Here is a 26,546-nt window from a genome sequence, read left to right as displayed (position 1 = left end):
TTTTCCATGCCTCCCTGAACGCTCTTCCACCTCAGCTGGCACATTACCACTGAGTCTGTGTTCACTCCTGACTAAAGCAATATTAACTAATGCCATATTCAGTGATGTCAGAGCAAAACGAAGAACACCACAGAGATTATTTTTACTGTTAAGTATTATAAATGTTCAAATCTAAATCCATTAAGTAAATCTATAAGCATCAAAAACAGTGCAGAATCCATTAATTAAATCTATATGGATCAACAGCAGTGCAGAACATGGCACCCTGTAAGATGAAACATGCATGCTTTGAGAAAGAGATCGGCATGTATAAATTGTTAAAGGTTATTTTCAGTCATAGTTTTATATGAGACACAAACACATGCTTAGAGTTTGTCACAGGAGCACACATGCATCATCCTTAAACAAGATACATTTTTTTTGCAAAGCAAATTTAAAATATTACGAGAAAATACACCACTATTTAAATTTTTTTTTATGTTTTTGAAAGTCTCTTATGCTCACCAGGGCTGCCTATTTGATAAAAAATAAGTAAACAGTAAAAACTGTAATTTTGTGAAATATCACAATTTAAAACTAGATGAGTAAAGTTCGTAAGCAAACTTTGAAGTTGGCTTGAGAAAGCTACACCAGAAAGTTTTTAGTTTTAAAGGTACCGTTCTTCATGATCCCATGTTTCAAACTTTAGTTAGTGTGTAATGTTGTTGTTAGAGTATAAATAAAATCTGTAAAATTTTAAAGCTCAAAGTTCAATGCCAAGCGAGATATTTTATTTAACAGAAGTCGCCTACATCGAACGGCCAGTTTGGACTACATCCCTCTACTTCCTTCTTTAATGACGTCACTAAAACTAACCTCCGCCCACAGGAATACACAAAAAAAGGGGGCGTGTTCTTGTTGTGCTCCCACGGAGAAGAGCAAGAGTTGCGTTTGTAGAGTGTGTTTATCGCCATGTCGTCGGAACGCTGTTATTTTCATCCCACAGTCCAATCACCTTTGTTTGGCCTTCCCAGGGACGCTGTACTTAGAGATCAATGGTTACAATTTATGTTTAACTTGGTTTCCGAAAATTATAATCCACATGTAAAACTATGTGCAGCACATTTTGCTGAGGACAGCTTCCTCAATCTCAATCAGTTTAATGCTGGATTCGCACAAAGATTATTCTTGAAAGATGGAGCAGTTCCCTCTTTGTCTGGAGAAGGCGTTGTTTATGGACCACAACCGGTAAGCTAAGCTGCTGTCGAATCATAACACAGGAACCGCTGGCACAATCAGAACTCGTTACGTATTTCTGAAGGAGGGACTTCATAGAACAAGGAAGTCATCAGCCCGTTTTTATGACAGTGGAAACAGCGGTATACAGATAAGTAAATTATGTGAAAAATTTGTTGTAAAAATGTTTTTTTTTACACACGAAACATGAACACATGTTATATTGCACACTATAAACACAATCAAAGCTTCAAAAAACCATGAAAAACGGGACCTTTAATATTTTAAAGGTGTCATCGAATGAAAAATTGAATTTACCTTGGCATAGTTGAATAACGAGTTCAGTACATGGAAATGATATATAGTGAGTCTCAAACACCATTGTTTCCTCCTTCTTATATAAATCTCATTTGTTTAAAAGACCTCAGAAGAACAGGCGAATCTCAGCATAACACCGACTGTTACGTAACAGTCGGGATCATTAATATGTACGCCCCCAATATTTGCATATGCCAGCTCATGATCAAGGCATTACAAAAGGGCATCCAGTATTAATGTCTGGAGCAGCACAGCTGAATCATCAGACTAGGTAAGCAAGCAAGAACAATAGCGAAAAATGGCAGATGGAGCAATAATAACTGACATGATCCATGATAACATGATATTTTTAGTGATATTTGTAAATTGTCTTTCTAAATGTTTCATTAGCATTTTGCTAATGTACTGTTAAATGTGGTTAAAGTTACCATCGTTTATTACTGTATTCACAGAGACAAGAGCCGTCGTTATTTTCATTATTAAACACTTGCACTCTGTATAATGCATAAACACAACTTCATTCTTTATAAATCTCTCCAACAGTGTAGCATTAGCCGTTAGCCACGAAGCATAGCCTCAAACTCATTCAGAATCAAATGCAAACATCCAAATAAATACAATACTCACATGATCCAATGCATGCATGCAGTATGCATGACGAACATTTGGTAAAGATCCATTTAAGGATTATATTAGCTGTGTGAAGTTTGTAAATGCACTGTATAATAGTCGAGAGCTCGAGGGGCAGGGAGCGAGATGATTTAAAGGGGCCGCACACGCTTAATCGGTGCATAGTTAATGATGCTTCAAAATAGGCAGTTAAAATAATTAATTAATTAATTTTTATTAATTAATAAATAATTAATAAAAATCTATGTATTAGGCATGTGACGGTATCAAATTTTCACGTTGCGGTTAATTACTGAAGCTTTTATAACGGTATACGGTATTATCATGATATTGAAATAAGTTGCAAAAAAAAGTGTTGTCATAGTATAACAGGTTTAAGAACTCTTTTTGTAATAACAAAAATAACTGAATGTTTAATTACAATACACAAAAAATATAAAGTCAAATTTTCAAACAGATTAAAGTGCAAAAGAATTAGGCTATAAAGAACAACAGGAAACACTTTACAATAAGGTCTCATTATTTATTGCATTAACTAAGATTGAGCAACAGCTACATTTGTTACAGAAAGTATTATTTTTTTGTTAATGTTAGTTAAGAAACACAACTGATCATTTTTAGTTTTATCTCAGGTCCATTAAATTTTAAAGTTCTTTTGATTTTAGTAATGTTATTAAACAGTAACTAAGAAATTAACATTAACTAAGAATAATTAATGCTTTATAAGTATTTTTCATTGTCAGTTTGGTAATAATGAATTAACATGTTAACTAATGAAGCCATTAGTCTTTAAGTTTTATTGAACAATAACAAATAATCAGAACATTTCTAATCATTAGAGCATGTTGTAGTCCAGATTAAAATATATGTTTGATGCATTTTAAAAACTTCACCAGCGCAGTTGCTTTGTTTATAGTTTCCGGGGTAACAGTTTCACTCGGCTGTTCCATCAGCGCCCTCTGCTGTCAGAGAGTGAACGTGCACTTTCATTCAGCACGTCTCCTTCACTTGTTCCGCCATGTGCTTCTCATGCATATTGAGCTTGTTTACATCTGAGCGCGTGTTTTTTTTTTAATTTTTTTTTTTTATGCAGAATACAGTGGTGTTGTGCATTTTATACAGTTGATGGGGAAAGTATTCGTATATGCATTATAAAAGTTTTAATAATTGGTAATAAATTATTATTTACAGTATTTTGAAATGCCCACGATAACAATACCGTGCATATTCATTATCGTGATATATCGCATTACCGAATATTGGCACAACAAGTCTACTATGTATATAGAAATATATATATATTTTCAGCTGAATCTTCATAGACACATACAGGGGACACCTTAGACTTATATTACATCTTGTAAAAACTGGTTCTAGGGCACCTTTAAGTTTTAAGGTTTTAAGTTTGCAGGTTTAAAGCTGAATTTTTGAACTCCAGTCAGTGTCACATGATCTTTCAGAAATCATTCTAATAGCTTATTTGCTGCTTAAGAAACATTTTAATCAATGTTGAAAATAGTGTGCTAATTAATATGTTTGTGGAAACCATACATCATCTTTGATGAATAAAATAATTAATTTCTTTAAAAAAAAAAAATTAAAAATCTGATCACACGTTAGATTAGAGTCCAATTATCACAATCAACTAAATATTAACTACACCTTTTGTCTCAATAAACCCCTAATTACTGCTTGTTAATAGTAAGGTAGTTGTTAAGTTTAGGTATTAGGTAGGATTAGGGATGTAGAATATGGTCGTGCAGAATGAGGCATTAATATCTGCTTTATAAGTACTAATAATCAGCCAATATCCAAGTAATATGCATGCTAATAAGAAACTAGTTAATAGTGAAAATTGGACCCTAAACTAAACTGTTACCAAAAATCTTACTGACCCCAAACTTTTGAAGGGTAGTGTACATTAAAATATATTGTTCAACAATTCTCAATGTCATTATTAAGTAAATTTATGTTTTACAGGAAAACAATAGTCTCAGTAGGCCACACAAATGCTTAAATTGGTATAAGAACAATTAAATTAAGATCACTCAAAATTAAATGTCATGACATGATCTATGGATCTTCATCAGTAGATGTAGTAAATATTCACAGGTTTCTATGAAAGGAATTGTTTTCCTGTCCCTATTTTCTTTTGATACATGCCTGGCAAGTAAACACACACAGGAGCCTGCACAGATCATGTGATGGCTCAAAGGCAGAACAGCAGTGTTATAGGAGTTGAGTTTGAAGCTATCAATCCTGAGCCATTGATGTCATAGCAATTAATTTTTTTTTTCTTTTTTCACTACTGCTGAATATTATCTGGATGGATACCAGGCGAATGACACAGATGTATGTACTCAATACAAATACGAGAATAAGCATGATACAATACAAAACTTAATACATATTAATGCTCAGTTTCTCTGTCTTTGTCAATGTCTGTCTCTTACAGTGTTCTGGTGTAGATGGGCTTTGTCCTCTAAGCTGTACTGAAAATGGGGTGAGTATCTTACAACATAGTATTTACAATGAATAAGTGGTCAGTATCTAGAGCATGTGTGGACATATCGGTGAAAATATGCATCACCATTCCTCCATCTAACTAATTCAGTACAACAAATGCTTTAATCTTTTTTGTATTTTGTGTTCACAGGACATTAACTGCTACGTCATTGACAGTAATGGCTTCATCATCATCTCTAAGGACAGGACTGATGTAAGAGCACTTAAAGTGACAGGATAAGGTCAACACGGAATATCATTCACAACCCACTAAACATCTCTAATGATGCAAAAAATGCGTATTTCAGAGTGAAATTGAATATTCGGTTAGAACAGGGGAAAGATCTAAATTTACAACTGTTAAGTGATTGGACTGTGAGAAGTGGCAGGTTTACACTAGAATGAAGCCAGAACTGAATGTTCGGTTTGCTTAAACAGTACCTAAATAGTTTTTTCACTACTGACTACTCAAATTATCCAAGAGCCAGTGCTGCCAAAATGACTTCAAGACAGGCTAAACGGGAACAGCAGACAGTGACAATAAAACCAAACTGAACATAACGGTTACAAAGATAGGGAAATGATGTGCAGTAAAAATTTATTTTGCAATTTAAACGGTTCCATTGAAAGCAGGTCACAGTACAAAAAATATCAATTAAGTCATAACAAAAAATGATCCCTGAATAAGGACTTTGTGCTGTGAATAACAGATTAAAAAAAGCTCTGTTTACCATTGACTCAGCATAGGAAAGTGACTGTGGAAATGATTGAATAAATAAATAAATGCATGAGGTGTTTTCCATCATTAGTAGTGGTCCTATGAGAGAGACAGAGAGAGAGAGAGAGAGAGAGAGACAGAGAGAGAGAGAGGGAGAACAGTGCATCATCAGGGTAAATATAGAGGAAAGGAGGGATAACAGAGGTTATCTGAATAATTCAGCGTGCTGGTGCGGTAAACGCTGACTCTGATGTTGAGCTGTAGCCTTACAGAGCCAACATGCTGTTTAAAATTTGATTTCGGCGCTCTATCGAACAGTAAAGTCAAGATGTACGTGGCATTAAAGCTAATACAGATGCATTCATTGATCTGAACTGTCATTGTTCCTATCGTGAACAAGAAAGAGATCCTGGTGAAATAAATAATAAATAACTGCAATGTCTTGAAGCCACATGTCTCTCCATTCTCTGTTTCTGTAGGTTGGCAAGTTTCTGGGGGAAATCGATGGGTCGGTAATGTCACAGCTCTTGAGAATGGGCATGTTTAAAAGGTTAGAGAACTTTTTTCTTTTCTTTTTTTAGGAAACGTCTAGTGCCCTCACTCCAAAAAAATGAAGGATCTTTATTGGCATCAATAGCCGCTTTTCTACGGTCAGGCCGAACAGTTATAAGAATGTATGTTCCAGTTATATTTCCACTTGAGCTTGTTTTGGCACGGCACAATTACAAACCATTCAAGGCACTGAATTCTAAGAATCATTTCGTAAAGTATTATCAATGTTGGAAACAGTTGTGCTGCTTAATATTTTTGTGGAAACAATGATACATCATTGGTAGCCAACCGTGCTGAACTGTGCTGGTAGAATGCGTGTAGTGACGTCGCCACTCAGGATCGTCATTTATCTGTTGCCTTGGCTGCTAGTTTCTCTGTACCTGGCCAAGCGTACTGTTATTAGGGCTGGGCGATATATCGCATGAGATTGTCACGCGCATTTCGTCAGTAAAGCCGGTTCCCTGATTACCGCTAAATCGCCATCACCTGCTTTCAAATGGAGCGACATTTAATAGACAGAGCCGTAGATCACTGACAAGCTACGCAATATCGCGTTCATTATCGAAGGCGATTCATCTGCGATATGAACACGATATTGCGTAGCTGGTCAGTGAACTACGGCTCTGTCTATTAAATGTCGCTCCATTTGAAAGCAGGTGATGGCGATTTAGCGGTAATCAGGGAACCGGCTTTACTGACGAAATGCGCGTGACAATCACATGCGATATATCGCCCAACCCTAACTGTTATTTGAGAAAAGTTAAAAGAAATATCTGATCATCCTCCATAACATGGTCGCTGTTTACATCTCATATCGTCTGTAAACTCTTGCGTTACCAGTGTTAAACCAGTAACTTGAGTTACGTAATCAAATTACTTTTTTATTTTTTTTTACAAGTAACTAGTAAAATAACACATTAATTTTAAATTTACAACAAAATATCTGAGTTACTTTTTCAAATAAGTAAGGCAAGTTACTTTGTTTTCCCATGTATTGACTGACATCTCTCCTTAGCTTATTAATTTCACTTTTGGTGTGGAAAGGCCTTTACATTTGCCAAAAATATAACTTTTTTTTGTTGTTATCACAAAACAAACAAGCAAGGTGAGAAAAAGTAATGCAAAAGTAATGTAACACATTGACACATTACTTTCCATAAAAAGTAACTAAGTATTGCAATGAGTTACTTTTTTAGGGAGTAACGCAATATTGTAATGCATTACTTTTAAAAGTAACTTTCCCCAACACTGTGTTACCAAGTCAGTGAAGGAAAAGCAGCTAAAGGTTCCATGAAGAACCTTTAACATCCATGGAACCGTACAATTGCACAAAATGTTCTTTATAGTAGAACAAGCTTTTTTTTATGTTCTTCACACTAGGAAAAAAAATGGTTCACTGAAAGGTTCTTTCTATAACATCACTGCGAAAGCCCCCTTTTGGAAGCTTTATTTTTAAAATGTGCATTAAATGTAAATGTTATGTAATGCATTAAGGTGTAAACGCTGTCACTGTGTGTGTTTTCCACAGAGTGTTACTCTATGACTATCAGGGCATGTGTAAGATGAATACTCACTCTGCTAGCGGCGCTCGACCCCTGCTAAGTGTAAGCATTGTTCTGTCTGTTTTAATAACGTCTACCAGAACACAACTGTCAGATGCTATCAGTGTTACATGTAATATGTTACATTGCTGGTCTTGCAATCCATTGTGGTATGACTATATGGCTGGAGGTCACAGGTCAGGGCTGATCTAGATAACCTTTCACACCATGATCACAAAGATGGTGTAGAGAAATAAAAAGACGAGATATGTGGTTACTGTCATCAGCTCTTGCACAGAAATTCTCAGTGTAATTGAAATAAAAGGATGTCATCTTGATTCTTTTATTCCTTTTTTCCCTCGTTCTGCTTTTCTTTCTTCCCTTAGCCCTTTTATAATCTTCTGGCAGCACTGAAATGGTTCCTATCGAACTCCTTGTTGTAAGTGTGGCTGTTTTTCTGCTCTTTAAAACGTCAGTGACTCAGTTCATCCCTTGTAAAATCAGACGTTTTCTCTCTGCCAGGTTTTTACTGGACTTCAACATCTATGGTCTGTGGCATTCAGATCACTTTGTGGAGGGTATGTGTAAAGTAAACTAATTGTAAATACTGTAATCGTTCATCTGTGTTACTCACCTGTTTGTATTGCCATTCCTGTGTCTTTCTTCCTTCTTCATCTTCATCGCTTGCTCTTTCATTTCTTTAATTCTGTAACCCTCCTTCATCTTGATGTGTCACAGCCAAGGCCTTATTCCATTCATGTAAGTGCCGTTTCCATCACTGTGTGTGATATTGCTTGTGCTCTGTGTGAAAAAGAGAGAGAAGAGAAAGATTTGGTCATGCCTTTCATGTTGTTATTCATGATCAAAAGTGTTTTTTTTTTGTTTTTTTTTAACTGCTGTCTGGATTATTCAAATGTTGTTGAAAGCTTATAATGAAATTACCCTATTTGAGGATAAAAGGACATTGCATTCTTTAATCCATACTGTATTTAACTGTGGGTTTGCTTTGTAGCTGGTAAGAAGTCAAAGGGGGGCATTCTGCAGCCATGTGACACTGAGTATCCCAGCTTCATCTACGACTCGTCAATCAAAGAAACCAACAGCCTGATCAAGTGTGGGAGATGTCAAAAGTAAGAACACACATAGATCATTTGACTGTGGATAAATTTGCAATGCAATTTCTTGTTATTCCGACATTATATCTTACAATAAAATATCATTTTTTAATTGCCAAGTCGCATTTGCAAAATGTAAAGTTGTAATTATGAGAGTCTTAAGTTATTCTTAAATTTATAAATACATACTGTAGTTTTCAACCATACTTTTGAGATATAGTCTCTTATGCTCATTAAGGCTGCATATATTTCATAATAAATACAGAAAAAACAATAATATTGTGAAATATTATTACAATTTAAAATTATGGTCTTCTATTTTAATATACTTTAAAATATAATTTATTTCTGTGATGCAAAACTGAATTTTCAGCATCATTACTCCAGTCTTCAGTGTCACATGATCCTTCAGAAATCATTCTAATATGCTGATTTGATACTCAGTTATTATCAATGTTGAAAACAGTTGTGTTGCTTAATATTTTTTTGGAACCTGTGATACTTTTTTTCCAGATTCATTGATGAATAAAAGGTTAAAAAGAACAGCATTTATTCAAAATATAAGTTTTTTTCTAACAATATACATTTTTACTATCACTTTTTATCAATTACTTTTGAACGGCAGTGTATATTGTTACAAAAGATTTCTATTTTAAATAAATGCTGATTTTTTTTTTTTTTATTTTTTTTTTACTTTTTATTCATCAAAGAATCCTGAAAAAGTATCACAGGTTATAAAATAATATTAAGCAGCACAACTGTTTCCAACATTGATAATAAATCAGCATATTAAAATGATTTCTGAAGGATCATGTGACACTGAAGACTGGAATAATGATGCTGAAAATTCAGCTTTGATCACAGAAATAAATTATATTTTAAAGTATATTAAAATAGAAAACCATAATTTTAATTTGTAATATTTCACAATATTATTGTTTTTTTCTGTATTTATTATGAAATAAATGCACCCTTCATGATCATAAGAGACTTCGTTCAAAAACATTAAAAATAGTAATGTTTCCAAACTTTTGACTGGTAGTGTATATAAATTAGCTGCAACTGTGAAACATAAAGTCACAATTTTAAAACACAAGAGACAAAAGGGGGCTCTCTCTCACACACTTAATGTAAACCTATGCTCACAGTCAGCTCTAATGCCCTCATAGTTTCCTGTTTTGTCGACGCCCTCTAGTGTTGAAGACCAGTAATATACTGGAAAAATAAAGTTACAGTATAACACGATATGAAGAAAAATAATCGTTTTAAAGCATATTGCCACATTTTCACAAGATAATATTTTTATTCACTAAAAGTAGTATTATTCTCCATGTCTTTTTTCATAGTACTTGAAAAAATTAATATGGTACAGGCATATATTTTTTGAACTTCTGTACAAAGTGTGCTAATACAACTTAAGGTCATTTTCAGCCATAGTGTGTTTTTCTTTTGCCTTTCGTAGCACAATTATCAAAATGTCAAATATATATTAAAAACATTATATAATGAAGTGATTCATGTTAACTTATTTATGTTTGGTCGATGATGACCAATACTGATTCTACCGGAAAGCGCTCGAGATGAGCAAGTTGCTATGTGTACCTCCTGTCATGTACTAGCTTGACTTGATAATCCAGATTCAAGAGGCTTGACCAAAGAATATAGATATAGACACAGATGAACAATGAAATCACATTTAGAGTACATTTACACATCTACTAAAAACAGACAAGTTTTTCCTTTGCGTTTTTCGCATACAGACACCATTGTCAAAACGACCCCCGCTCACACGGATCCGCAAAAATGACTAAAAATACTGTATTATGCATGCCAAGCCAGTAGTTTTACGTTAACAAAATTTTTTTACGTTTTTAGTTGAATACTGTGTTGTGTAATTGGCCCCTTAATGACAAGGGTCTAATGATAGACAGGTGCAGAGGATTAGTTCACATGTAACTATAGAAACAAGATAACAATGGAGATGATAAACAGGAACTAAATACACAGGAACTGAACAGAAGCACAACAAGACAAAAGGATATCAAAGCAAAACACAGACACAGGGGAATCATGACACCTCCTTATGTCATCGAGACTTCATTCGCTAGCATCTACTCGGCACCAGGCTTCCGTAACTTGTATCTGCATTTTGTGGTTACTGAATTTCTTTAAAACCTTTTGCTTTGGATTAAATGTTTCTTTTTAATAAACTTGTAATGCAGTATGAATGCCATTAACTAGACTTGATCTCTCTCTCTCTTTTTTTGCACGCAGGGTTTTTGTAATTAATCAGATTCCAGACAGTAACTTGCTGTTGGTAGTGATTCAGGCAGATTGTGACTGTTCTCGGCAGTACGCACCCATCACCATGGAGCCCAAAGAGGTCAAATATATCCTTAAAACCCCAGCTAAATCAGGCTCCCCAGACCACACACTGAGGAGATGAATCACAGCTTTGAATTATGATCAGTTTAGTCACTTAAAGGTGCAACCAGTAAATTTACCTCATTAGAACTGACAAATTTCTGGGTGCACCTTCAAGGAAATCAGATAAAAATTAATGTTCAAACATATCTTTATAAATTTTTTTAAAGAAGCAACTCACTGTATAACGAAGTACATTATATTTAAAAATATGACTCAAGGTCTACTATAAAGATGCTTTGTTATTCTTGCTTTTTCTTCATTTTTTTTCTTAACCGCTGAGCACACAATGCTTCAGTCAAATGTGACCGCATGAGATCTCAGAAGATAAGAAGAAGGCCTGAGTCTTGTCATGCTTACCACCCTCAAGTAAATACACACTTACTAGATGGCTCTCAGACATGCATTGCAAGGCTGCCTTTTGATCACAATCTGTCTACCCACAAAATATGATTTTCAGAGATCTCTGTATACATATTTTGTCTGTTTTAGGAAAATGCCAAGGACTGCGGAGGGGCTGTGGCAATCAGCTTGTCCATCATGCTGTTCCTAGCCTGTTTATCAGTGTCTGCACTCATCCATCGATGACAGAGGGCCTGCTAAACGCCCAAGAGAGTCACTGAGAGTGCACACACACTCAACACAGCATGTTTTATTAGCAATAATATGAGTTTAAACTAGAACACACAAGTTTTCTACAGTGAAAAGTCTTCAACATCAGGTATATGAAGCTTTACTCATTATATTTTAGAAGTTTGTGGATTTTTTTTTTTTTTTTAATTTTTACTGGACTTTTATGACTTTGTCTTGACACCATATCTGAACCATCTGCAAAAACGTCTTTGAAAAATCAGTATCTACAATGAGGATGGACCAAAATGAGACCCAGACAAGGATGAACAGAAGCTAAGCTTCATTGAACTGTGACATTACAGAAGGGAATTTATGGCCAGTAGCTCTGCGTGTCTGTTTCTCCAGGCCATTATGACGCAGGAGAAAAGTGCACAAAATGTGGATAAGATATTTGTGTGTGTGTGTGGAAAAGAGAGAGAGAGTCTGAGAAAGAGAGAGAAAACAGGAATATTTCACATTGCTTTTCACAGCTGTCTTTGTCACCAGAGATGATTGTAGGACGAATAAATGGCATGAAAATGTCTCTTAGATGTTGTTTCAGGAAGATGTCTTGTATTTAAACCTTAGTTTTTGGTTGTCTGTTCTACAACTTGCACATTTTTTGTGACAATTCATATTTCTATGCATTATTAATTAATTTATCGTCATTATTGACCAAATCTCAGTCAGAATAAATTACAAAAATGTGTCATGTTTACTTTCTTACATTAAAAATTGTATAGTGTGTGTTTTCGCTCAGGTATAAATGCACAAGAAATAATTTTTTAAGTCTGTATGTGCTTCAAATGTAACTGTCACTGTGAATATTGCATTTCAGAAATCCCATGTGTCTTACTGTATGCCCAAAACTTTTAAATGTTTTTGAGTTAAATGATGAACATCAGTGGTCTTTGCTGATAGATAGATATATATATATATATTCTTAACTTTTGAAAGGTAATGTATCACATTTTCCACAGAAATATTATGTAGCATTTTTTTCATTACATTGAAAATAATAAAAATATCTCTTGATCACAAAATCAGCATATTAGAATCACTCTTCATTTGTGATAATATTTCACAATATTGATGTTATCACATAAATGCAGCCTTGGTGAGCATAAAAGATTTATTTAAAAAAATTAAATAAAATCTTAATTATTCCAAACTTTTCACAGGTAGTGTAGTTTTTTTTTGTTTTGTTTTTTAACATAAAATAATAGAATAACGACATGCTATTATTTATATCTGAATGAAAGCAAATTACTACGGCACTGACAGTAAATTACAAACAGCAAATAACACGATATGTACACAATTTGATATAACATTTGATATATACACAGCAAAACTCTAAAAGAATAAATATATTTAAAAGTTAAACCGTTTTGCTTGGTCTGAAGGGAACATTATATGGGCTATTCTATTATTCTATTGTATTATCTTCTTTCTTGCCAGCTTTTATTTTGGAAAAATGTCATGGGCTGTCAGGGACTCTTGATTTGTCAGAGTGAGCGTGTGTGGGGAGGAGGGCCAGAGTCAGTGCAGCTCCGCCGCAGCGCTCAACAAACATCAGCCTGAATAGAGAATAAACATGAGCGGTCACTGAGCGACTCTGGTCTGCCTACTCAACTGACGGCCATTCATTTGGCTTTATTTTATCCTTATTTTGATCCTCGGGTATCCGGCAAACTGTCTAATCTGGAGGAGGACGGGGAGGTGAGAATTTACAAATATGATGGTGGAAATAAATCACAGTGGTGCTGTTGTAAGCCTGACGCTCATAATATGATAGCAGATGTGTGATAATCGCAATGCTATTTGTTATATATCCCCTACCCATTACGTTGCTGTGTGTTTTGGATAGACGAGATATTTTGATTTCAGTCTTCATTGAATACGACCGTCTGTGTGGTGTGTCCGCATTAATGTATCTGTTTTATACCTGTCAAATTGCATGTCACGTCCGCAAGGTCAAGCACGCAGACGCGAGGCCGAGCGCGCTCAAATCAAGTTTGCGTTTTCCCACATTCATTTGAACATGACCGCAGCATGAGCAGGTGCAGTAACCTTCTCAGTCCCGAGCGGGTGAATGTAACAAACAAACAATGCTTAGACGTTATAATGCTAATTCGGCAGAGAGATTCGGTTTTTAGTCACGAGGCTGCAATTATTTGATATTCAGAACAACAGCACTATTGTTTCTTTGATATTGCTTAAAAGACAGTTTCATAAACAAGCAATTAATATCGAATAACTCACTTTTCAGGCAAAAACTGGTCAGTTAGTTGCTATAATTCTCTCAACGAAATCAAGCTGTGCATGTATCCGAGCAGCAGCGCGCACAGACTGAAAGCCGATAGATTTCTTCATCCGACTTCAAAGCTTTCTGAGTTCACTGCTCTCAAACTCCGCTCCGGGTTTTTTCATTTTCTCACCAGTGAGAGAAACCCACTGCAGCGATAATAAACGAGCTGGCCACAGTTTAAATTTACGACAGTGTTATTTTAGTATCATTTAGATACTGTTAAGCCCTGGATATACTTCGTTTTCTTACGCGCACAGTCGAACGCACAGCCTTCGAAAGTATACTTCATTTGACTCGTACGCATACGCAGGCGTTCGACGCATGCGCAGTTTTTAGCAATCTATTACAACCCATGTAAACATCTTTGTATACTTTTATGCTAGAGCTGTAAAAATGAGTGTAATTTCTAACCTCTTCGCACAATCTCTCATCTATATATAGGCCCTCATTGTCGCTGTAGCTTGCATGCGCTCCAGTCTATTCTGTTTATGTAGTTTTTCTTTGAATACTTTGTGAATCGACGACCCCAGGGCACGCATATGCGACCTTCGCGTACAAGTATTAGGCTCGACCTGCAATCTCAATCTGCATACTATCCATCCTAAATAGTATGTGACATTGGTAATTTTCAATACTACTAATTTTCAATACTAATATTTAGGGTGGATTCGCGTCATGCGCACTGTAAGCTGACCCTCACATAAATGCGCGCATACGTGTAAAAAGTGAACTATACTTAGGGCTTTACAGTTTTAATTAATATTTTGATATAGTTTTTATTTTTAGATATTTCGTTTTAGTTTTAGTTTTAGTTAAAGGTGCAATATGTAATATTTTCTGTCCGCTAGAGGTCGCTAGAGGCCTATTCAAAACAAAGGCATAGCTTGATGACGCCAAGTTTGAGCGCGGAACCTTGGGACATGTGGTCTTCACATCACAGCCAGGGAAAACAATAGGAAGAAATCATGTTCATGGATGCGATTTATTAACGTTACTGTAGTATGAAGCAGAACAAGGCCGAGTGTTGTGGGAGCTGAATGAGGCCGTTGGAGCGATTGCTCGACACACGCCGGAACTTTTATTATGACACAGTCGCTGGCGCTGCTTCCGCTTTTCCAGTCATGAGTATGAAGTAACACAGCTCTGAAAATGCTGTATTACTGTTACTAAAAATAAAGCTGCATCTGATTATGCTATGTTAGCTACTTCACAAAATAGTGTTTTTCTCTGTTTTTGCATGGTACTTGCAAAAAATCAAGAAAATTAGATTTAAACAATAAGACTAAACGTTTTGAGCTATATAACAACAATTAGTTTTCTGTCTATAAATATATCAAAACAGTTGTTCCCTTGTCTATTAAAACATGTAAATATTAAAGCGTCTTTGGTGTTTCCATGGTTTCTACAAAATAAAACCGGAAACCGAGGGTAACGCGGGTATGACGCAATTGACAGGCGACTCCTCACACGTCCCGGAGCCTTGGTTAAAATTGCAATTTCTTCATGATTTACAAAGAGTTGCAAACATTTGGCATATTGTAAGTACTCAAGTGAACAAAATATATAACACTGTTCTAGTGGTTTTTGGATATTTTACTGCAAAATTCTTACATATTGCACCTTTAAAGGATTAATTCACCAAAATGTATTCTGTCATCCTTTACTTACCCTCATGTCATTCCAAACCCCTAAGAGTATCGTTCATCTTCGAAACACAAATGAAAATATTTTTAATGAAATCTGAGAGATTTCTATCCTCCATTTACAATCTAAGCAAATACCGCTCTTTGACGCTTCAAAAATTCATAAAGAGATCGTAAAACTAATCCATATGAATCGAGTGTTTTAGTCCAAATTTTCTGAAGAGACATGATCACTTTGTATGATAAAACAAATTTAATTTAAGCTTTTATTCACATATAAACATTCATCAATGCACACATCAGCTCTGGATAAACGGAAGTTCAAGCATGTTTGCTGCTTGAGGTTCATTCTCTTGTGTTATGCAGTATGTTTGAGCTTCCGCAAAAACCATTGAGCTTTGTTGCTGCACGTTAAGCAAGTACGGTTGAGCTTCTGTTTGGCCCTGTCCCAAATGGTACACTTCATATGCATGTACAGTCTTGTGGACTTACAATGGCTGCTGCCCATTAAGTGTCCATTAAGTCCATGAAACCAAAGGGTGTCCCATTTGTCAATTTAGGTTTCAGAAGGGTGCTCACAATCGCCCCCTTTGCGGTCGATATGCGCCCTCGATGTGCACTTTTGCCAAAACCTGCACTGAGCCAGCACTGACTTCTTCCAAACAGTCAAAGTGCCATTAAGTCACAAAAGTGCAGATTGGTAGGAAGACCGCGAGTGTTTAAGGGGGCCATCTGGGACAGTGCCTTTATGTTCGCTGATCATTGTTTGGCAATTTGCTGAAATAAAAGAAGTTTAACATTAACTGAAATAAAATGTTGAAAATCTTAATTTTATTTCAAGTAACAATAATATATATTTTTAATGGTTTTAGTTGTTGTTTACGAAATGACATTGTTAAAATAATATTTAAAAATAATAATTAATCCTTTTGCTATATTTTTATTGTTGGTAATGGTGGTGGTATAATATTAATAATTACATTAATATATAATCTATAAAATAATATAATTTACAATGAATCCATTTACAATTATTGTTGTAATTATTAAAATAATTCATATACACACGTAGACATACATGTGCTTTGTTCATCAGTAGGGCTCGGTGCATTCATTTGTATTCAAAGAACTCTGCTTTGCAAACGATTTTCCTATTACAGCCCAGCATGGCCATGACGGGAGGCATGGCAGCGCCCCTCCCGATGAGCAACCATACACGTGAGAGAGTCACCGTGGCCAAACTCACGCTGGAGCACTTCTACAGCACCCTGCTCACCCAACACGAGGAGCGGGAGATGAGGTAACCATGGCAACAACAACCCACTACACCTGCTTCCTCCAACCGTATCACTCAACATAACAATTCAGTCAGGTGTTATTAGATTAGAATACAGTTTTTGTGACTGGACATAATGCAGCCGTTCCCTCTGTTTCAGGCAGAAGAAGCTGGAGAAGGTGATGGATGAGGAGGGTTTACCTGATGAAGAGGTGAGATGCCCTATACTGACCATAGAGCTACTTCACATTATTCTAGTTATATTCTGAATGAGTTAATAATCAAAGAAGTGTCAACAAAAAAAACTTGCTTATTTGCGAAGTGGTTTGAATAGGACTAACTTGTGCTTAGTACCCTGCTTTGAGTACGCCAGTGAGGTTTAATGTATGACTATGACAAACAGAGCATTTGATTAACTGAGTTGTGTCTTTGTCTGTCGTAGAAGAGTATGCGGCGCTCTCTGCACGCTCGTAAGGAGACAGAGTTTCTGCGGCTCAAAAGGACCCGCCTTGGCCTCGATGACTTTGAGTCCCTCAAAGTGATTGGGAGAGGAGCGTTTGGAGAGGTGTGTCTGTTGCTCTGTTCCAAACTTTGACATGTACCCTCTTCTCAGGCAACATCCTAGGTGAAATGGAAGTGACTGATATGGAATGCTCTTTATAAGAAAGTGGAGTGGAGACTCGACTCACAATTAAGACCAGTAGATTTTGACATTAAACAAAGACCTGTTTTGTATGGATTTTTCAGTATTCAATGAAATAAGTATGTTTATAATCTTTCTCTTAACTTTTCTGCCATATTGGATACATTTGAGCTTGTAAAAATGCATTCTTGGATTTCCTTTTTCAATGAAGTAAAATGAAAAATTGCCTTAGAAAATTAAGTATCATAATGTTGATGCCTACTTTTAGGAGCACACCTATAATGCCCTAAAATGTCTAGTTGGGCAGCTGTCTAGGATTTGAAACAGAGCCATTGGGTGTTTGTACCAATGTTATTTAAATATTATTTATATACTAATATAGTTTTAATTAACAGTTTGAATTGGCATTTTTTTTCTTTCTATTTTCAGTTTTCATTTTGAAGGGTTAGTTCACACAAAAATGAAAATTATCTTTAATTATTTAATAATTAATAACTAATTAATTACTCACCCTCAAGCCATCCTAGGTGTATATGACTTTATTCTTTTAGTCAAACACAATCGGAGTTATATTTTAAAAAAATTTCCTGGCTCTTCCCAGCTTTATAATGTGAGTGAATAGTAACTGAGATGTTGAAGCCCAAAAAAGCACATCCAGCTATCATAAAAGTAATCCATACTGCTCCAAGGGGTTAATAAAGGCCTTCTGATGCAAAGTAATGGGTTTTTGTAAGAAAAATATCCATGTTTATAACATTATAAACTAGAATCACTGGCTTCGGTAAGCGAGTCGAGTGAACTTTAACCCGATGTATTGACGAACGCAAAAGCTCAGAGGATAGAGCAAATCAAAACTGGTCACGGATTAGAAGTCTAAAGAGAAGTGTCGGAGGAACTCAAGTTTGTTGTACAGTCCTATTTGTTTTAACCATGAGAGGTGTCTTCTCTCACCAAAGCGTACGCTACTCCTACATCCTACGTCATACGCCAGAACTCAACTCTCTCGTGAATGTGCGGACGGACGTTACCGGAAGCTAGTTATTACAGTTATAAAGTTTTTATTGGTATTTTTCTTACAAAAACTAATAACTTGGCTTCAGAAGGCCTTTATGAACCTCTTGTTGTATGGATTACTTTTTAATGGATGGATGTGCTTTTTTGGGCTTCAAAATCTCAGTTATAATGCACTCCCAATATAAATCTGGGAAGAGCCGGGATATTTTTTAATATAACTCCGATTGTGTTTGGCTGAAAGAATAAAGTCATATACACCTAGGATGGCTTGAGGGTGAGTAAATTAATTTAATAATTAAATTATGAGTTATTTATTATTAAATAATTAAAGATAATTTTCATTTTTGGGTAAAATGAAAACTGCAAATAGAAAGAAAAAAATGCTAATTCAAACTATTAATTAAACTATATTAGTATATAAATAATATTTTTAAATAACACTGGTACAAACACACAATGGCTCTGTTTCAAATCCCAGACAGCTGCCCAACTAGACATTTTAGGGCATTATAGGTGTGCTCCTAAAAGTAGTCATTAACATTATGATACTTTATTTTCTAAGGCAATTTTTCATTATACTTCATTGAAAGAGGAAATCACAGAATGCATTGTACAAGCTCAAATTTCAGTTACTATTCACTCCCATTATAAAGCTGGGAAGAGCTGTGATATTTTTTAATATAACTCTGAAAGAATAAAGTCATATACACCTAGGATGGCTTGAGGGTAAGTAAATTATCAGATAATTTTCATTTTTGGGTGAACTAACCCTTTAATTTTAGTTTAATGTTTAATAATTTAGTTATATTTATTATTTTTGTATTTTATTATATATATATTATTTCAGTAACTTTAGTACTTAGTTATTTCAGTTAATTGTCATTTCAAAATGTTTTAGTTTTTTTTTCATCTAATATTTATTTATATTTTTATGTTTTTATAATTTATTTAAGCTTTATTTCAGTTAACATTAAAAACACTGGTTTGTACTCATCCTCATTGACTTGTTTTTCCAGATTTTTATTATTATTTTATTTTTTTTTATTTTTTTTTAGGAACCGAAAGGATTTTGATCACTATGAAGTAAAGTTAAACTTACATGTCATTGACAATCCCAGTGGTTCTCCAATAATGTTGTGCTGTATTCAGGTGCGCCTGGTTCAGAAAAAGGACACGGGTCACATTTATGCCATGAAGATCCTCAGAAAAGCAGACATGTTAGAGAAAGAGCAGGTATGGACATTCAATTTCATTTAATTCAGCATTCTCCTGTCTGTCATACCGATCCACTGATAATACTCTCCACACCTGTATGCCTCCCTGGGGCAGGTGGCTCATATCCGGGCCGAGAGAGATATCCTGGTGGAGGCCGATGGCGCCTGGGTAGTAAAGATGTTCTACAGCTTTCAAGATAAACGCAATCTGTATCTCATCATGGAGTTTCTTCCTGGAGGTGAGGACAGATGTACAAAATGTCACGTGTTCTTTACTGATGTAACAGAGAGAGATTTAGAACTGGAAAAGTACTAACGGCAATCTGCTCATAGCAGCACTATGGAAAGTCCTATTTTTAGAGCAGCTGCCCAGAGGCCGTAACTCGTGTGTGTGTGTGTGTGTGTGTGTGTGTGTGTGTGTGTGTGTGTGTGTGTGTGTGTGTGTGTGTGTGTGTGTGTGTGTGTGTGTGTGTGTGTGTGTGTGTGTGTGTGTGTGTGTTCAGGAGATATGATGACTCTGCTGATGAAGAAAGATACTCTGTCAGAAGAAGCTACGCAGTTTTATATCGCAGAGACGGTTCTGGCAATTGACTCCATTCACCAGCTTGGCTTCATTCACAGAGACATCAAACCTGACAACTTGCTGCTTGACTCCCGGGTGGGAATTCATCTTTATCTCTCTTATGTACTCAAACACAAACAAAATAGCATGTTCAATGCATTCAATGGAAATGAATGGGTTTCTGGAAGGCTATTGTATTCTATGTAACTGAACACCTCATAACAGACTGTGTCTTTATGATTTGTAGGGCCATGTCAAACTGTCTGACTTTGGCCTCTGCACAGGCTTGAAGAAGGCACATCGGACTGAATTTTATCGGAACCTCACACACAACCCTCCCAGTGACTTCTGTGAGTTTTATTTTTATTTATTTATTTTTTGTCTTTGAAGAACCAGGATTTCCACAGTCTTGGAAAACCTGGATATTTGAGGAAGCCTCATTTTAAACTAAATTATATTTCTAGACCTGGAAAAGTCATGTAAATAAAAAAAAATCGTATAGCTCCACTGGCATTTTATAATGAACATACATTTTTTTCAAAAGTTGAGAGGTGCAAACATTTCCAATGTAGGAAAAAAGCCACAGTGGCTTCCCTGATTGCAGCAACTTTCATTTTTATTACAGATATTTTGCGACATTTTCTTAGGAAGTGACCATTTTGTTCTCTCAAACACATGGGATTAACTACAGTATGCTTTATTCGCAAATGTTTTATGTGATATTCCAGTTTTGCGCACAAGTTTGGATGGAAACATAGCTGATTGGATCTGAAGAGATAAAAAAAGTACGGCCCTTTTAAAGACAAAATTAACTGTATTTGCTCCGCTTCAACCTCCTTTAGCCTTCCAAAACATGAATTCAAAACGGAAAGCAGAAACATGGAAGAAGAACCGAAGACAGCTGGTAAGAGAGTGTCTTTGTGTTACAGAAGAGAAAATTCCTGGTAGTATCAATGACTCATTACTCTCATATGCAGGCATATTCAACCGTCGGGACGCCAGACTATATCGCCCCTGAGGTCTTCATGCAGACGGGCTACAACAAGCTGTGTGACTGGTGGTCTCTTGGAGTGATAATGTATGAGATGTTGATAGGTTGGTGACTTCAGATACTAAACACTAAGTGAAACGGGTTCAGATCAGGCCAGTCGTCGCTTTCTGTAAAAGCCTTTTACTGTAGCCTTTTCCTGCATTAAAACAGGTGTTTGTTTTGTTTTCCTGTTCCAGGCTACCCACCCTTCTGTTCCGAGACACCACAGGAAACCTACAGGAAGGTCATGAACTGGCGAGAAACGCTAATTTTCCCCCCAGAAGTCCCCATTTCAGAGAGAGCCAAGGACTTAATTCTTAGGTCAGAGACATTACTGAATCTGTAACACAAAACTTATAGGAGAAAGGAGTTGAATTACAATTCGAAAACAAAACACCACTCTGCCTTTGAGGTTAAAATGATTGTTTCCTTCAAGTAAAGAGTGCCACCGCTTTCAGAAACTAGCTTGTCAGTTGAGATCTTTTGAAAATTGATCTGACCAAACTGTATGATTATGTTTTTAGGTATTGCACAGATGCAGAAAACAGGATTGGATCAGGAAGTGTAGATGAAATCAAATCCCACCCTTTCTTTGAGTCTGTGGACTGGGAGCATATCAGGTACATCTGCACAGACACTTTTCTGAGTTCTTTACGTCATCACTGTGTTGTCTAAAACTGCAAAAGCACTCAAAACGTTTATTTTGGCTATGTTAATGTAATCAAGCTTTTTGTGAGTATGATCATGGAGAACCACTGTTTGAAGTTCATAAATGAAATTGAACTCTTTGACTGCTTACAGAGAGAGACCTGCTGCTATTTCCATTGACATCAAGAGCATTGATGATACATCCAACTTTGACGACTTTCCAGAGTCAGATATTCTACAACCAGGTACCGTAAAACATTTTTGTTAAGTTATAACTTACAAACATACTGTACATAAATAGAAAAATGTGTAAAATGCATAAATTATTTTGAATTTGCATTGAAATTGTGCACCACCACAAATTTAAGGCCTATGTACTTTGTCACTTAGAGTCAAAGTGTCAATGTCTGGCCGATTAGTAATGACATCGCACTTCCCAGGGGGCACTGCGTGAATTACCTCTAATCTCAACAAATCACGTGAATGCAAGCCGAGCTGGTCTACCCTATCGGAAGTTCTCTTTTAGGATACTAATTTGAATAACCTGAATGAATGACATTGACACCTAATGTAAAGGCTTGTCGTGCAAAGATTTCCGTATTACTATCATACAGTTCTGTGATTACTATTTTAGCCTGGCTTCAGAAGGGGACCAAAAGGACGCGTGAGTCAGACACAGAACTTCAAGCTTTAAACATTGTCCGTGAGCAGCAAACTAAGCTAACCAGCAGTACTAATGAGCAACCTACTGTAGCAGCAGCACAAACACCTGCAGCAGCAGCAGCAAACGTTACTGCTACTACCACAGACAATGACGATGTTAACAATAACGTCAGTAACCACGAGTGGCCCGACTGTTGGTCAAGTGATCAAATTATGTATTTTTGCTCAAAGAACAACTGGCTGATTTTCAAAGTGTATATGCATGGCTGCAAAATATTTATACATTTTTATTAGAGCTGTCAGACTCAAACTCGCTGCCTGATGGAGCCCACAGAATGTAGTTAGAATGTCCCTAAAATTCAAGATATGGGGCAGATATGTCTTATATTTAAGAATAGCATGCAAAAGTGATTTTTTTTTTTTTTTTTACTGTTGGTTTCACACTTTAAAATGATCCATAACTCAATTACTTAATTATTAAGACATTTACCACCACCTACCTGGCAGGTTTAATTTCATATTTAGAGTATAATTTAATTAAAAAATAATTTACCACCACCTACTGGCAGGTTTAATTTCTTATTTAGAGTATAATTTAATTAAAAAATAATTTACCACCACCTACTGGCAGGTTTAATTTCTTATTTAGAGTATAATTTAATTAAAAAATAATTTCCATAGTAATAAAAAAAACAAAAAAAACATTAAAAGGTATAGTTCACCCAAAAATGAAAATCCAGTCATCATTTACTCATCTTATGGTCCAAAAGAGTATGTGTAATAAATTCTATGTTGAATCAAATAAAATATTTATTGTTGAAGCTACTTTTTGGGAGTTATTTCTCAGCCAAATCTGATGTGCGATTAATTAATTCACCACATCATGTAATTAATTAGATTATAAATTTGAATCGTTTGACAGCTCTAATTTTTATGTATAAAATATATTTAATGTATAAAATATAATTTGCATATGCCAGCCGGTGCACGAGAATACCGGAACTTTTTTTTTTTCACTTCAAGCACTGTTATAGTTATCTAATAAGATAACTATAAGATTTCTATATTAGCATTCACACCAACGGGCAATGCCACTCTGTTTATCAGTGCACACTGCAGTTATGTTGTCTGCCACTTTAAATGCTTGAGCTCTTAAAAATCTGAGCTTTTTCGTATAAGTGTCCAAAATAGTCAAGCTACGTTTTGTTATTGTTAAATTTGCTTTAGCTTTGCTAAGTTACGGGGTCCTTCAGAAATTTCCAGTGGGTTTAGAAGTTTCAGATTTATGAGTAATATAAGGTAGGGCTGCACAACGATTAATCGCGATTAATCGTTTGCAAAATAAGTCTGTTTACGTAATATATGTGTGTGTTCTGTGTATAATAATTATGTATATATAAATACATGCACATACATGTATAAATTTAAGAAATATATACATGTATAAATAAATATACATAAAATTATAAATATTTTATATATAAATATAATTTTTTTCTTAAATATATACATGTATTTGCATGTATTTATATAAACATAATCATTATACACAGAACACACACATATTACGTAAACACAGACTTTTATTTTGCAAACGATTAATCGCGATTAATCGTTGTGCAGCCCTAAAAGGCTTGTTAATATTTAAATATTAAAAATATATATATTTTGATTAAGTGTTATTTGATTTAATAAACTTGTATGTACTGTATATGTGTGTATGGCATCAATATACTGTACAAAGTACAATAATATGGAATATACTTATTTACATGAGATGATGCAGATTTGAGTACACAAAGTAGACAGTATTAGGTTATTATAAATATACAGACTAAAATGTTTCCTTACTTTTAGTGCTCAGGGATCAAGGGTCCATTCAGAATTGAAAGTAGTTCCATCCTCTTGATGTATGCAGATTACCTAGGAAAAGACCCAATATCTGCTGTCAGTGAGCTTTAGCCTCCAGATAGACCATGTGCAATGAATAAAACACAATTCATTTACATATATTTATACATGAACAGATGTACCCCACCTATATCTACAGTATAGAAATGCCTTATGGGCATTTCATGTCTCTGATGGTTGATCTGACTAACCTCTTCACCTCTCATTTCAGTGACGAATGTAACAGAACCAGACTTCAAGTCCAAGGACTGGGTTTTCCTCAACTACACCTACAAACGCTTTGAGGGATTGACACAGCGTGGCACTATCCCCACTTACATGAAGGCTGGCAAGGCGTGAAACTGGCACTGATGGTCTGAAAGAGAAGGATTAGAATGTAAATGACAATTCATGCGCAGATGTCTGCAGATGAAAAGCTTATGCACTGCCGCTTTGTGCTACACAGTAGACCTGTTCTCAGAGGAGTCCCTGGTGACGATAAAAAGGAAAATGGAAAAAAAAGCATAATAATTATATGGCCAAACATATGGAGAGACTCTCCTGTCCTGCTGCTCAGCTAAAAGGAGACACAAAGGTTGTCCAAATGCTCTTCAACACTGGATCAAACAGGGTCGCAGAATTAAAAAAGGGAAGCTTATACATCACTGAAGCCTTATGTTCAGAAAACAGTGGATGTTTTAACCTCAAACCTCTTAGGTGACAAAACTGCAATAAAGTTGATTTCTATTAGTCACTTTTTAGCTTCTTTCCCCCAGGAAGTTGAGAATCTGTATAGACCCAAATGAGATGCACATTGTTAGACATACTGTATACTGTATAATATAGTTAACTACCTGATGCTGAATATTTCCCACAAGTGTATTTGTGCAGTTGTTTTGTTGTAAGATTGCAATCTACCTAGAAGAAACTTGAAGAAGAGATGAACTTGGGGTTTCTGTTTATGTCAGTGCCAGTGAGCAGCCAGCCCTCCTCTTCCTGTTCCTGTGCATTTCATTCACCCAAAGTGATGTAGTTGATTCATTTTTGTTTGAGTGTGAGCATTGTTCACCTATGCAACCATTTTTGTATTTCTGTTGTAACACATGCAAGATGTAGCTTCAATCAGTGGTTTTTAAGGGAAGATCAATCATGATAAAAACTTGCACTCCCAAGTTTTACAAATCTACAGGGTTTAAAAGGATAAAGGTAATCTGCTAATTTGCAAGAATATATTAGTATATTTTCTGAAAAATTAACAAAATGGACAAAACTTTAACCAAATAACGATTACATAATGGTCAGTAAAGAACATAAATTGGTGAGTGAACTTCCAGTGTATGTTGTGTTTAAAGAATAGAAGTATTAGTGATATAGAAAGGTTATGGTTGAAGCAAAAGTAAAAAGACAGTCAGATCACAGCCAGTAATGTAATACAGCACTCTGATAACATGTTCATCCAAATTCAAACATCTTTTACTAGCTGTCTGAATTGTTAAGGATATTTAGTGACCGGACATCCGTTGTTGTGCATGACTACAAATTACTGGCCTAATAGAAAGGCTGAAGAGAGAGCAAATGCTGTAGCTTATGTGTAAAAGATTGGTGCTGGGGGGTTTTATTTAATATATTCACTTATGTTAATTTGTTATTTGTTGAATGGTGTAAAAAAAAAATGTAAAAGCAAGAAATAAATGTTAAAAATTTGGAAAGACTTACTGTTTTCACGACTGTTTGGACTGTGAAATTCGATGAGAAGTCAAGCGCCCTCTCTAGTGGTGATTTCTATAACTACAGTATAACAAAAGAGTACAGATAAGCATGGCGAATTTGATGAGTTTGAGAAAATTATTTTTTTCAATAGTTTACTTAATGGCACTTTCAAAAAAGACGTTTTATAAACATTTAAGCAAATAATTATATATATATATATATATATATATATATATATATATATATATATATATATATATATATATATATATATCATATTATATGTTAGATTTAAATGTTTGTATATTCAAA

General features: G+C 35.3%; 3 protein-coding genes across 7 annotated transcripts in view; 2 read left to right on the top strand and 1 right to left on the bottom strand.

Annotated features, from left to right (window-relative positions):
- Window positions 1–12,655, top strand: part of cacna2d4a (calcium channel, voltage-dependent, alpha 2/delta subunit 4a) — a 50,430-nt gene extending 37,775 nt beyond the window's left edge. The window contains exons 30-41 of the mRNA XM_067392342.1: window positions 4,501–4,515; window positions 4,619–4,666; window positions 4,820–4,882; window positions 5,866–5,936; window positions 7,467–7,542; window positions 7,866–7,918; window positions 8,002–8,057; window positions 8,218–8,238; window positions 8,492–8,609; window positions 10,869–10,984; window positions 11,305–11,387; window positions 11,511–12,655. Coding sequence (XP_067248443.1) covers window positions 4,501–4,515; window positions 4,619–4,666; window positions 4,820–4,882; window positions 5,866–5,936; window positions 7,467–7,542; window positions 7,866–7,918; window positions 8,002–8,057; window positions 8,218–8,238; window positions 8,492–8,609; window positions 10,869–10,984; window positions 11,305–11,387; window positions 11,511–11,606 — 816 coding nt within the window. The 3' untranslated portion in view covers window positions 11,607–12,655. The remainder of the gene's footprint in view (window positions 1–4,500; window positions 4,516–4,618; window positions 4,667–4,819; window positions 4,883–5,865; window positions 5,937–7,466; window positions 7,543–7,865; window positions 7,919–8,001; window positions 8,058–8,217; window positions 8,239–8,491; window positions 8,610–10,868; window positions 10,985–11,304; window positions 11,388–11,510) is intronic.
- lrtm2a (leucine-rich repeats and transmembrane domains 2a) overlaps window positions 1–19,944 on the bottom strand; it is a 38,943-nt gene extending 18,999 nt beyond the window's left edge. For 4 of the 5 annotated variants that reach the window (XM_067392109.1, XM_067392112.1, XM_067392111.1 and 1 more), the window contains exons 1-3: window positions 19,826–19,944; window positions 19,617–19,672; window positions 8,114–8,280 (exon numbers count right to left, since the gene is read on the bottom strand). The gene's annotated coding sequence lies outside the window, so the exon portion shown is untranslated. Of the gene's footprint in view, window positions 1–8,113; window positions 8,281–19,616; window positions 19,673–19,799 lie in introns of all 5 variants that reach the window. The other variant, XM_067392110.1, reaches the window with a different exon arrangement.
- stk38l (serine/threonine kinase 38 like) lies at window positions 13,166–26,250 on the top strand. Its single transcript, XM_067392107.1, has 14 exons — window positions 13,166–13,352; window positions 16,745–16,884; window positions 17,021–17,072; window positions 17,303–17,425; window positions 19,667–19,750; window positions 19,847–19,970; window positions 20,235–20,389; window positions 20,541–20,643; window positions 21,136–21,197; window positions 21,271–21,388; window positions 21,521–21,644; window positions 21,848–21,943; window positions 22,125–22,216; window positions 24,757–26,250. Exons 2-14 carry the CDS (start codon window positions 16,751–16,753, stop codon window positions 24,882–24,884), a joined length of 1,395 nt encoding a protein of 464 aa, XP_067248208.1. The 5' UTR covers window positions 13,166–13,352; window positions 16,745–16,750; the 3' UTR covers window positions 24,885–26,250.
- The last annotated feature ends 296 nt before the right edge of the window (window positions 26,251–26,546 follow it).

This window comes from Chanodichthys erythropterus, chromosome 8 (genome assembly GCF_024489055.1).
Source record: "Chanodichthys erythropterus isolate Z2021 chromosome 8, ASM2448905v1, whole genome shotgun sequence".
Lineage (NCBI taxonomy): Eukaryota > Metazoa > Chordata > Actinopteri > Cypriniformes > Xenocyprididae > Chanodichthys > Chanodichthys erythropterus.
The sequence above is the reverse complement of the archived record's forward strand: the minus strand, read 5'-3'. Positions and strand labels throughout refer to the sequence as shown.